General features: G+C 38.3%; 1 protein-coding gene across 1 annotated transcript in view; it reads right to left on the reverse strand.

The window, feature by feature from the left end:
* The window catches only part of si:dkey-22o22.2 (neural-cadherin), a 110536-nt gene extending 102360 nt beyond the window's left edge, over positions 1-8176 (reverse strand). The window contains exon 1 of the mRNA XM_027149987.2: positions 6987-8176. Within this exon, the coding sequence (XP_027005788.2) occupies positions 6987-7914 (928 nt within the window). The 5' untranslated portion in view covers positions 7915-8176. The remainder of the gene's footprint in view (positions 1-6986) is intronic.
* Positions 8177-14007: the final 5831 nt, after the last annotated feature.

The following is a 14007-nucleotide window of genomic DNA, read 5'->3' on the forward strand; positions in this document are numbered from 1 at the left end:
AGGATGAGGGGTTGTTTGCAGAATGGAGAAGAGAATTTCATTGATCTCTAAATAAAACTGAGTTTGAGTGAGTATTATGATTTGCCTCACGTGCAGAGGACTCTAAAAATTACACAGTGCCTCTTTAAAGGTGACATTTTAAATCAGTGCTGTAGGGCTCACCAAAAGTGCTTTCTTCCTTTAGAAAAAGAGAGCAATTGCGCTTGCTTCTTGCCTCAGCAGCAAGTCTCTGCTGATCTGTCTGCCTGAATGACAGCTCTCACCTCACTGCTGGCAATCACAATACACAGCTACAACCTGTACCCCAAACACACACTCACTCTCTCTCTCTCACACACATACACACACACACACACACACACACACACACACACACACACACACACACACACACACAAACACACATACACACACAGAGAGCCTGGTTCTGCCTGCAGCCTTCACCACCAGTTCACAACCATCCCTGAAACTATGTCTGGCCTGCTCTCGTACTAACACTGATTCAAAGAGACACAAACATCTCTCCAGGGCTTCATTTACAACCAAAAAAGACCAGTTTGCTCCTTTGCAAAGACGTATCCTGCAGTCATTTCTCCCCTCCAAATACCCTAATGCTTTCACCCTATTCAACACACAGACATACACACACACACACACTGTATAATTTTCAGAGTGCCTCAGTGTGAGATAAAATCTCCTGTCGACATTTCTATAATGGCTGTCTATATAGCTTGTAAGTGCAGGATCACAGGCCAGTCCTAAGGCTAGACACAGCAGATGGGAGAAGAACTAATTGTACAAACTAAATAAATCTAATGAGACATTGGTGGTCTGCAGAGCCTCTTGGCACCAAAATTCCTTCTGTCATCTAAATGTGACACTGAAGGGCATGCCAATAGAGAACATTCGAGTTAGACAAATGGACACTTTTATATTGATGTCCTGTTCATCTGTTTACAGTTTCATCATATCCTCCATGAAGAATCTAAAGCTGTGTGCATGGGTTCTGGTGGCTTAATAAACCAAATAATCCTCCAGGAATGACTGCGTGGCTGAGCATCTTCTTGGATGCTGAGTGAGTGACACATCTAATCAGCTGCCTGTGGCTGTCTCACACATGCAGCAGGGGCAAAATCATTCTGTTTTCACACTAAATAGATATCACTCTATTCAAATACATCAACTCATGAATATGGTTATGTCTGTTGTACCAAACCTGCCATAGAGTCATATGGTGTAAAAGCTTTTACAAAAAGCAACTTTACATTTATTTTCAGCATTTGGCAAAAGCCTTTATCCAAAGCAACTTTTTATACAACAGAGCAATAGAGGGTTAAGGGCCTTGCTCAGGTGCCCAGAAGTGGGAACTTGGTAGACCTGGGAATCGAACTTCCAACCTTCCATTCAGTAGTCGAACAGCTTAAATACTGAGTACCACATCCCACAAATTCCCCACATGGTGTAAAATCTTTGGCAAAAGGAAACTTTAGACCTATGTCTAAAATTTACAGGAAATCCATCCATCCATCTCCTGTACTGCTTATCTTATACAGGGTAACAAGGATCCTGGAGCCTATCCCACTCAGACCGTAGGTGAGGGACACCCTGGATGGAGTGTCAATCCATTGCAGAGCACAAATGCACTAAAGAAAAACATCCGCACATGAAGGGTGGAGGCCGCACATGAAGGGTGGAGGTGTGACACAAACATGCTAATCGCTAAGCCTCCATGACCTCCTACAGGAAATCGAAAATTTTACAAATGGCATTTTTGTTTCATGTGTTATTACAGTAATTTCTTTTCCAGTAATTGCTTAATTGTACTGGCAAATGAAGCATCTAAAAAGCAATTTAGCTTTTCTTTGCCTTATGCCTTCTACATCATAGTTCACTAGAAAGGAACCGAATTTGATGTTAATGCCATCATGAGCTTTTCTGAAATATCCCTCTTACATGGTCAGCAAGAATTGATATGCTGTAAACCTACAGTAATTTGCTGCATGAACTTGTTTCAGCTCCCCATTTACAGCTCTAACAAAAAGGTGTGCAAAAAGCTACACTTTGTTCCACCTTTTTCCATTTTTTTCCTGTCATTTGGTGCACTCTTCACAATAGGCTTCCAGGCACTTAGTGAAAGCTGAAAGGCTTCTGGAAGACTTGAAGACATCTCTGGCTCCTGCTGGCCACAATGAGAAAGGCACTCTTCTGAATGACTGATTGTCTGAGGGAGGCGAAAGGGCACGTGGCCCTTATTATACCTACAGTACACTTACCACATCCGTGAGATGCCAGGGACAAAGAGGAGGATTGGAAGATAATTGGGAGCTTGAGTCACAGAAAGGGCACTAGACTCTGATTAGGAGGTTTGAGTGAGATGTGAGCTTTGTTGTGAGCATATGCACCCACTAACCCTCCTCAGTGCCCTGGACCTCTTGCCACACTGGAGATAATAATGCACTGAAACTAAGCACAGAGCAAATGGGAAATGCATGAGTAAATTGGCGAGGTTTACTAACTCTAACTATGTGCTGTGATTATTTACGGTGTGAATCTTATCAGCATTCAGAAAGTATAGATTATTTCCCGCCAGATGCAAATCTAATAAGGACTCGCTCAGCATATTTGTTTATGCAGAGCTCATTTGAGAGGAACATATGCATATTTTTAGTTTATTGTATTTGCCTCACAGTCTCACTGCTTTCGTTTTTCATCACAAATTTTCCTCAGCCTCCAACCTCCCTTTCATATCACCCCAGGCAAGATCTTCATGCAAAGTATTTTCTGCATTCCCAGAAAGATAAAGTTGTTCCTTGCAAGGATTTTCTAACTTTCATGGGCGCTGTGCTACCTGGAGGGGGTGAATAAAGTGCTTGTAGGAGCACAGCATGGAGAAGCCTCTGCGCATTCAGCATACAAGCCATTATCAGTGTTTACTAAGGCAATGCAGGCACCACAGGGATGGTCTTTATGGGGATTAGAAGGCTGCTCTGGAGTCCTGAAGAGGCACATTGCATGTTAATGCTAGTGCGGGTAATGGAGCAGGACAAACTGTTAACCCCCTGCACTCTATGAGCAGCTTGTTAATTAAATGGTATCTGACACTGGAGTGAATCAAGCACATCGTGTCTGCCATCTGGAACCGCACATATACGTGCACAGAGTTCGTCCTGAGCCATGGGTGTAGGAGAGTTGGATATGCTAGACACTTGGGAAGCAAATTAGTGACCATGTTTTATGTTTTTACACAAACAGACTGTGTTACATTTAAGACATACAATGGTTTCTGTCATAATTACCTCCCAGAGGACCTGTGTGTTGGCTTGTTTTCACCATGTGTGTTTGGGGAAACCATCCTGAAGGCTGCATCTCAGCACTACACAAACTACAGAGTAAACCTTCAGTCAGTGATATGCTATTTCTACTGATTAGTTTTCTCACCATTGTGCTAAGTGCACTATCCTGTTGCCCTGTGTTTAAAGTGACAGGTCTGGTCCAAAGACCATCACACAGAGCAACAACATCAAAAAAATGAGTGAACTAAAAATAAAGTGACATGTAGGAGTCAAAAGTTGCACAATATACACAAGGACCTGTGTAGTACTAGGTTTGTTGAATTAAAGGTATGAGACTGAATTTAAAATGGCAAGAAATCTGAATTTGATGTTATTATTTTCAATTTGATTTGTATATTAATTTTGAATTTAAATTTAATTTCATGGATGTCAAAACAGGAATCTAAAATCAGATACTGAATATCAGGGTTAAGGGTGTGATTGAAGACTGGAAATTCAAAATGCAGCATGGTACCTGATGTTATTTTGAAAGCAAACCTAAAAATGTGAATTAATAGATGTTTCTTTTTTTAATGATTATACTCCTACTTCATTTTTAATTTAACTTAACTTCACTTTTGCAAACCATAGAATTATATATGAAATTGTACAAAATAATAGCATTTAAAGTCTATGTATCCAATTAAATTCTAATTCTAATTTATAATAACTGTACACTCACTAAACACTAAATGACATAAGAGGATTTTTTTAAGCTATATATACTACAGAAATATATACTTACACTGTAAAGTACATTGAATGAAAAAGTAAATTGGCTGTGATAAATCATATTTTCAACACTGAGCTTAGCTGTTAAAATTACAGCCCTATTCACACTTTCGTTTAGGCAAAGAAATCTGCCATGGAAGAGATTTAGCATATAGAAGTAATAAACTGATTCCTCGTACTAAATGCCAAAGTAAATTATGTGTACATAAACAGCTAGACATTCTGTTAAATATAAAGACTGATGAGCTTGTAGCTGAATCATTTGTGTAATTAAGAGCCCGGAGATTCCCTTGTAAACTTGTCATGAGCTATAACCTGTTTAGCCTCTGACTTCTCTGACTTTAGAAAACAATCCCTGCTCCCCAACTGCAATCACAACATAAATCAATTGCACTCTCATAATGACACATATGGCCATGACATACAAAAACAAACCCTTGTGTCCCACACAAAAACAGTATATACTGGACTGGAGAAGGTATTTTAGAAACTCAACGCATAGATCCCTGGTGATTTCCAGGTGGGTAAATACTGCTGATTTATCCAAACAAACAGTGACATTTTGGATCCTGATTAATAAAGTAAGCCTGACATGACTCCATGTACTTCATCCAAACTTACACTCATAATTAGTTGGCTTCATCATAATATTTACACTAACCCTATATCGGTTTACCCAAGATGTCACAATGTATTCGTATCATTGGGGTGAACATAGCCACGGCTGTTCTTCCATGTATCAATACTATGATTACTTGAATTCAAAAAGTATTGAATAACTATGCAGAAGAGTTCTGTTTGAGAGACTCACAAATAAACACCACAACCTCTTCTATTCAGATTTATAGCAAATGAATACACACTTTTATGTGATAAACTAAAGTACTGCTTACAAACGATAATTACATTAACAAAACAATAATTGCATTCTTTAATTGTGTTTATTTTACAATCTAATATTGATAATCTACAAGAGAATGTGAAAAACAAAAACTGATGAGAAAGTGCCTGATGTGGCACATTATTAGTTCAAATTCAACAGGGTGACAGCATTGACAGAAGATTCAGGTGTAGCCAAGTGTTTTTTCTCCATCAGTGGAGCTCAGTATTATTAACACTCTTACCACAGTGCTATTAAATGCTCAGTTTTGACTGGTCAGATCTGTTGATAAAAGTTTCTATAAAAGCAGTTTTAATACCATATTTATTGAAATTATATAAATTTACAAGGGACTAGTACAGTGGATGCTAAACATCAATTAATTTTAAAAATATGAATAATAGCTGCTGTGTACATTTTGTCTAAAGATACATTCATTTTGTATTCTTGAAAGTAGTATTTAGTTTTCTGACAGAAGACATTGTAGTTTTTGAATTCTCATTAACATGAAAACCTGCATTTTTGGTCTTTTTTAACTTTAATAGACAGAAATTGTGAGACTGGTGATGCAATGACTGTTTATCACTGTTAAAATTTACTCAAAGTGTTAAAGAATCTAACTTGTTACATTGAATTACCATAAAATTAAGCATATCTATAAACAAATAAGGTATGCTGTTATTATCGATGATAAAAGACTCACCTGAATTTTTCTGACTAAGAGGATTTCTGTTTATTGGATCAATGAATGCCATGATTCAGGACAACGCCTAAATAACAGTCATAATGAACAGCTACACAATAAAATGCTCACCATACACAATGGAATCATGAATTGTTAAAGATGGCATATTGGTCTATATCTAAGATGATCATTTGATAACCATTAAGAAAAACAACACATTCTGCAGAGCCAGCATAGTGTATTATATCATTTCATGCAGCAGTATTCATTATTTTACCCTTTATTATTATTGAGTCAATAAACAAAGCATTTTTTAACTTTACAGAAAAATATAAATTTCTAGTAGAGGAATATAATGGCGAGGTTCACTAACTGGAATATAATGTGAAATATAATGACATGCTATTAATTGATAGTATTTTTGTCCTTAGAAACAATGTAGTGCCGGTGTGGGTGGAAGATGACAAAAATATATTATGATATCTTGAAAACATTTCTATCATACATGAAACAGCATGGATGTACAGATCAGACAGGCTTAAAATGTTATTAGTGTTGGCTCAGATTTGACACTTTTTTCACTTCGATTTCCTGACACTTTATGCTTTGTAAGAGTGTACTGTTAATTAGTAAACACTGTATACTGGACACAGTTTTGATGCTGTGATGTTTCAGCTTAGTTGTAAAAGCATGTCAGTATCAGATTGCCATCAAGTATCATCCGATACCCAACATAAATGAGATTGGTCCATTTCTAACTGCATAGTAACAAGTAGCTGATTGGATATTAGTCCATTATGGCATGAGGCTATATTATTTTAGACTTTTTTTTGTATTGTTACATCTTAACTATAAGATAATGCTTTTGAAAGCAATGAATATAAATACCATTGCATTTTAGGCATACATTTTGCTGGTGTCAGAAAAAAGAATCAGAATGAATATTATAAACTGAGGAAATGTTGAATTATTTTCAACATTTATCGCCTTCTGATGTTACCATAGATAGGGTCGTTTGTTGAAATACTATATAGTACAGCAGTAGAACAGTAGCAAAATGAATTTTTAGGCACAGAACATTCTGTTATGATTGAATAAAAACTGCCAAACAATAGTCTAAGCTGGTCAAACTTATAGACCATCTGTTTCAGCTGGTAAGCTATACTCCAGCTTCATTATTCCTCGACTACTTTGATCAATTAAAGTTTTAGATTTTTCTAATTGTCTTACTGTGTGTTTCCTTGCATTTCTCCCAACACTTTCCAGCTGGCACAGACAGGCTTCCAGTTTGACCAGTCTGTGTTCAGCAGCTTGATTATACCAGTCATGTAGACAGAAGGCAGAAGTGCAGCCTTACCTCTGGCATTTAGGATTTTCACCACCACTTGTATGGACACAGTGAGCTTATGCGTTAAGTAGACTCGTCCAGTTTCCCTCTCCACGCGCACTGATGAACCCGATTCCGGTGACAGCAACTCGAAGCGCTTCTCCTCAAACTTCTGATCCTGGACAGTGAAGATCACATCTCCTGCTTCTGCGTATTCTGACAGCTTTACTGTATAGCTGAGCTCACCAGAAACGGCTCTCCTACTTCTTCCTCTGTGTTCCTTGGCTGTGACCACGATGTGAAGTTGGAGCGGCTCGCTCTGCAGCACCACGTCTCCGTGATCTCGCGCGTAAACCGGGACGATCAGTTCACTTGGCGCGCGGACAGAGCGGACCAGCAAAACTTGACCGGTTTTAGGAACCACGTGTATGTTCGGATTTGGAGACATTGTGAACGTTATCTCACCATTTCTCCCCGCATCTTTGTCTTGTGCGCTGAGACGGAGCAGCTCGCTTCCTACTGCCGTTAACTCATCAATTTCTATCCTTTCGTTTGTTGTAATAAACTGCGGCGGGTTGTCATTTTTATCCAGCACCTCTATAATTATGGCCACCTCGTTTAACGCGCACCCTGGTAAAAGTGCATCCAGTTCATACATCGACTTGAGTTCCCTGTCCAAACTTTTAGCTGTTTTCATGATGAACCCTGTTTTTGCCGAGAAGATAATGGAGAAATCCGTGGCGTTTTCACCGAGTAAAGTACCACCGAGCCGCACTGAGCTCGACTCATTGCATCCGCGTGCGAAAAGCAAAACTACAGAACCGACAGGCGCGTTTTCTTCAACTTCCACATAATAAACAACTGGATTTGAGGTCACGACCGAGAACGAAAGGAAAATAGCGAGAAAACCTGCATCCATACATCCTAAAAGTTTCGTCTCTCGTCGACGCGTCTTCATGGTTATAGTATTTCTGTCAATTTGTAATACAAACACAAAGCCCGTTTTGCATGAATATTACAGATGATAAACTTTGCTACTCAGTGCACACAAATGTAAAAACAGAAAACAAGTTTAAGATGCAGTCAAAGTCAAATGACGAAAAAAAATCAAGCCAACTGTTCACAAGGAAAAGACGTGTGATGTGGTTTGTGTCTCTCCGACCGGCATCATTCAACTCTATGAGAGTTGCAGCATCCCCTGGACCACAGCAGCACAGTCTCCATGTGGTCCACAGCCCTGCCCACAAACTCTCAGCCAATCACAACGCGTGACGGCAGAACATTTCAGTTAAACTCCGCCTACAATATCGGTAAACGCGGTGCTTAACGCACAACGCGAACGTTAGGGCGCCTTATTCAGTATTCAGAACTCCGCCTCTTTAAACGGTCACATTCTCAAATTACTGTCTGCTCTTTAAAGAGGCTTCAGTTACACGTTAAAAGCTCCCTGAATAATGGTCTAAAACCCATCCTCCCTATCAATAAACCATAGGGAAGCTATCTACAAACCAGTAAATAAATCAAATAAATTAACCTAAGATTTATATCAAAATGATAAATATGTGTGATGAGGTGGTTCTCTAAGTAATTACCCTTCATGGCTTCTTTAAACAATTTCCGATAGGAAAATACTTTGTTTTACACAGAACCTCAGAAGCACAGCTTTAAAACTCTTTTTTTTCTGTAGAGTGAAAATACTGATGGGAGGTTGAAGTAGTGTAAAAGCAAAACATTAGGTATAAACATGCAGTAATAATTACACAAATCTCACAAAAATATACATTTTCAAATCATCAAAAAAAAATTATTAGTCATATGTTCTTCATATTGCAGTTACAAAATGCAAAGTGAAAGCTACAACAAATAAAAGAGATCATAATGAAACAATTCCAAATTGGCATACACTTTATCACTTTAAGACACAGGTACACTGGGTGCAAAGTGGGAATACACACTGGATGGGACACCACTCAGTGAGTAATTTAATTAATTTATTCATTTATTGTCAGTAACCACTTTGTCCTGGTCAGGGTGACATGAATGGGATACCAGTCCATACCAGTCAGGGAACCAAGCACACACACATTATAACCTAGGAGGAATTTAGCTTAGCCAGTCCACCTAATGGCAATGTCTTTAGATGTTTTAGTGTGGAAACCAGAGAAGAACCCACAGAAATACAAGAGAACATGAACAAAACAATTTTGCACAGACAGTAACACAATCCCTGCACTGAACGCAAACCCTGAGGTAAAAATGCACCACTGTGCCACCCTACTGAGAGATTTAATCTAAATAAACAATAGTAAGATATCAAACAGTGCTTGGAAATGTTCAACATTCTTTATGCATCTTAAAAAGCTTGATTTTAGAATATCAATAACAATCTTAGGTTTGAGTGAGCAAAAAAAAATCTTTACTTATTTACAGAAAGTCAATCTATTTTTATAATATTCTGTGATAATCTGTGCAGATTATATCACTTTCTCAGTACATGGTTCAAAAACAAAACAAAAAACACAGCATATGGAGAAACTCCAGAGAATTTTATAACCTATCGTTGATGTGTGCGTGTTCTCCAAGGTAGTATTTTATTTCTGTTATTCTCCTTATATACAGTAGCTTACACTCCTTTTTGAATGTTTTTTTTCCCGATCTATTGTAGTTAAGCATGTATACGAGTACAATATAGCCTTCTACATAAGTAGACAAAGTACAAAGTTTGTTAGTTATACATAAAACATACCATAATATATAGGAGTTGAATTTTTCTTGTGAAAAATAAACTCTCATCTTCCTTTTGAACTGTATGTGCTAAAAGAACCAGAGTGAAAAGACACTCAATTTCACTACATTTACTATGCATCTCAGTGCAGAAATTCAATATGTATATCAAATAGGCAATACAAAAATCAAGGAAATCATCTGAATGTTTCTCAGTTTCTGCAAAGTTAATAGACTTGTTAAGCATGAGCACTCAGTCATAAGCCAGGCAGCAGGGAGCCTTCTCTTTGACTCTTCGAGAAGCACAGCACAAATTACAGCAATTTACCCCAAGAGGTAGCATGTCTGTGACAGTGGAATGGGTTTCAAGTTTACAGTGTCAAATGTCATGTCACAGCCACTCATGCCAGCCTTTCATCATATTTTGGCATGCCTATGTAGAGAAAAAAGTGACAGGCTTGATGGGATTTGGAGGAAACAATCTTATGAACCTTGAATTTTTCTGTCTAAGGTCAGAAAGACTGACGAGATATTTTTCTTCTTGCCTCCATTTTCTGTTCTGTTTTTCTCCTCATTTCCATTTGTAGTTTGTCATTGTACTTTTGCTGTTCTTATCTTTCCAGCCTCCTTCCTTTTCTAATACAACAACTGACAGTTCAATGAATGCCAGGTGGATTTGCCTCTCTCCACTCACAGCACATCTCCACCCTTTGCATTAAGATCAAATTTCTCGGCTTTATGCATCAGATCTTTAACTGATCGTCCAGATGCTCTCTGAAGGTGGAACAGTCCCAGACCCTGTCCTCCAAATCAGACTGACTGTATTTGCTCCACTGCCAGATCATCCTCATATCAACACTTCACTGTCTCCACATGCACTTCTCTTCATTTCTTCTGTTCATCCTTAAGTTTCATCATCCACCTTTGAGTGAATGCTGTGCAGATTCTTATCTCCTGACTTTATTTGTGAGGAATCAGCAGTGTAAAAGTAATTAGCTGACAAATAAAAGCAATACACTTCATTTAATCTAATACATTAAAAAATGTCATTTTAGATGATTAGCCAAGTTGGTTAAAGTAGAGAACATCAGCAAAACCAGAGTGTTTGTTTAGTTGGTCTAAGTTTAGAGAAAAGCTTTAATAAGCACATTGCAATGGCAGACACAGACAAGCAAGTAAAATTATTAATAACAGTATTCATATGAACAACTAGAAAATGCATTATTATAGATGTGGAAATATACAACATATAAACATACATTAAAATCCATATATATTTATTGCATCTCACATGCCTTTGTTACATTTTGAGGAGTGTAATATATGAAGAAAACAGAAGCTGCAATACCAGTAAGCATACACTATGTGTGAATAACATGACCATTTGTTGAATAAAAACATTGTGGCATAAGATTTTGCCACTCTTCTGTTCATTTCTGTTCCGTTTTTAAAAGTCCCATAAAAGTCTCACTATGTCAATATAATGCTATCTAGTCTACAGTATTTCTTCTGTGAAGCACTGTAAATGCAGAGTGCTATCTGCCAGACACCACCCCCACCCCATGAAAATGATCACTTCTAAGGTCGTGCCAATTAAAGACAGCAAGATTAAAACATGCACACCCACGCACAGAATTGCAATCCAACACTGGCCTATAATTACCTAAAATCACTTCATTAAATTATTGTGACAATTTGAACTTGGCAACCATACACAAACAGAAAACAGAGCACATACTCTGCCAGAAACAATTTAGTGGAAGTATGAAGAGCTCCCTGTGACCTACTGAATCAAAGTACAACCCAAATAATGATTATAAAATGGATTTACATATTCAGTAGGAAACTATGCCATACACAGTACATTTAAGTAATTCCAGAACCAAGAAAAACGTCATTATTACATTTTTGTTGCTGTCGTTTTCACTGTTTCTGTCTCAGAACTTGACTCATTTTGCACACTTCACTTTTGAATATGGAGCTTCAGTGTGTTGACAGGTCTGAAGCATTAAACTGAGAAAAATGTCTGTGTAAAGGTGGCTGCAGTCTGAGAAAAAAAAACACAAAGTGCAAAGAGCAAAAAAGAGAGGGAGTGTAACAGTGCCCCCATGTGACCCTGTGCCATAGCAGGAGCAGTGGAGCTTATCATTGCTCATCACCGGAGCATCACTCAAATTGGTCTGTCTGTCTGTCTGTCTGTCTGTCTGTCTGTCTGTCTGTCTGTCTGTCTGTCTGTCTCTTTCATCATATTGTGGACAGGCTCCATTTGTCCTTACACCTCAGCTCTCCTTCCCAGATTTACACAGTCACCCTCTTACTGTGACAGCCACTTTGTTTCCATCTGTAGCTTGTGCTGGCTGGAACCCAATACTGTAATCACACTTGCTCAGGGAGATGTAACTAGGTGCATTTACTCATCCTTTGAGATACCATGAAAATCACATTTAAAAGCAGCTGCATGATAGTTAAACATGGGAAAAATGGTAGATCCATTTACTGATATAAACCATAAAAGTGTTGGCTTCCGTTTGATATAAGTATAAATTCCAGCCTGAGTCACCAGAAGCCGCATTACCAAATTCTATGTGTTGCTGAATTAGCCACCTGTGCCCAGCACATGCCTCATTTCTCTGGCCACCAGCCACGTAAATCACTCAATCAGCACTCTATAGCAGCTCTGCCATCAGCACCCTGCCTCACAGCTTCTGCGTAATCAATGTTGTTTTTCCTCTTTCTTGTGGCACACATAGACTGGTCTCTTAATGGAGCCCCCCCACCCCCACCTGTAAACTATTCCTCTGTTGTGCCTCCTCCACAAAGAGTGCCAACGATCTTCCCCCTGATTGCAATCAATGAAAGGAACAAATTCTGTTGGCTCCATTTAACACACACACCCCACCCGCCTTAATGTCTAACAGTTTCTAACAGAATGTATCATTCCAAGCGAGTAATCAGTTCTCATACCAGTGCTAAATCACCTGCAGTCCTGCAAAAGAGCTTGTATTGTTTCATAAATTCTGTGGAGATTTTTTTGTATTCAAATACTTATAAATAGCTTAATTTCATTTGCACAGCCTTACCAAACCTTGAAGTGGCTCTTTTTTTTCTTAATAAAGAGAAAAGGAAAGACAAGCCAAGGAAAACACAAGACAAAATGTGCAACAAAAAAACAGCTTAAAAAGTAGAAAAATTAAGAGTGAGCACTGTCTTGGTCTTATGTAATATAATTATAGAAACTCTTAAAATTCCAAGAATAGCCTCTACATGAAATTGTGCATGTTATAAATAGCATGATACACTGTGATACTGTTATGCCTGGACTTTGGCCACGTGCAGTTGTTTTGTTTACGTTTTTCATCACGTGTCTGCCCCGCCTTCGTCTGCTCCTCCCTGTCACCACACCTGCTCCTCATTATGTCATCATTGTCCTTTGTATTTAAGTTTGCCACGTTGCCGATTGAAGCGCGGAATCTACTGTTGTCTTTGTCCGGTCTCTAGTCCGTGTCTAGTTTCGTGTTCCTGTTTTGTTTTGCCATCCTGCGTTTGGGTCCGCTTCCTGCCCCGCGTCATGACAGCTACAACACCATCAACACTTTTTTCTTGGATAAAGCAAACAGAAAACCATGTCTTAGAACTTATAAAATTTAAGAGTAGGCCAAGACTTCATATTTAACCAATGTATGATATGTTTTAAATAGTTAATGACCATGAGGGAATGTGGAGGTTGAGCAAATGATTACAATTCAGGATTTTCAGGTGATCACTGTTACCAAGGAGGGACACTGTCTTGGACTGTTTTGACACCATGTTACACTCTATCTCAGCAAAGGGTCAAAAGAATAAATTGAGCTATAAAGAGTCAACAATGAAAAAGAGTAAGTGTCAGAGCCCATACTAAAACTGTAATGAAAACTGGCAACAAGAGTTTTGGAATTTAAAGGGATTCAGGAGTGATTCAGACTTTCTTCTTGCTGAAGAAAAGAATATATCTCTTAAAATTAAGTTGCATATGAGCCAATTTGACCTTAATGTGAGAAGTTTGTAATAACATTACTCAGATGTGAAAAAAGTAAATGACAGATGGGTGAAAAAATAACATGTTAGTGAGCTGTTGTAACACTGCAAGCTGCTATAACACCTTCCGTTTGCCTTGGCATATATTTTACATTTCTCTGGAGCTGTGCTGGAGCGATGAAAACCATTCTTTCAAAAGATATTCTCTCAGTTACTGTTTTGATGATAGCTGTGGATGGTACATGGACCACAATTACATCATTTATATACTCTTCAGATTAGTCGGTGAGTCCTCATATCCATGTGCACGTCA

Source organism: Tachysurus fulvidraco, chromosome 3 (assembly GCF_022655615.1).
Source record: "Tachysurus fulvidraco isolate hzauxx_2018 chromosome 3, HZAU_PFXX_2.0, whole genome shotgun sequence".
In the NCBI taxonomy this organism is placed as follows: Eukaryota; Metazoa; Chordata; class Actinopteri; order Siluriformes; family Bagridae; genus Tachysurus; species Tachysurus fulvidraco.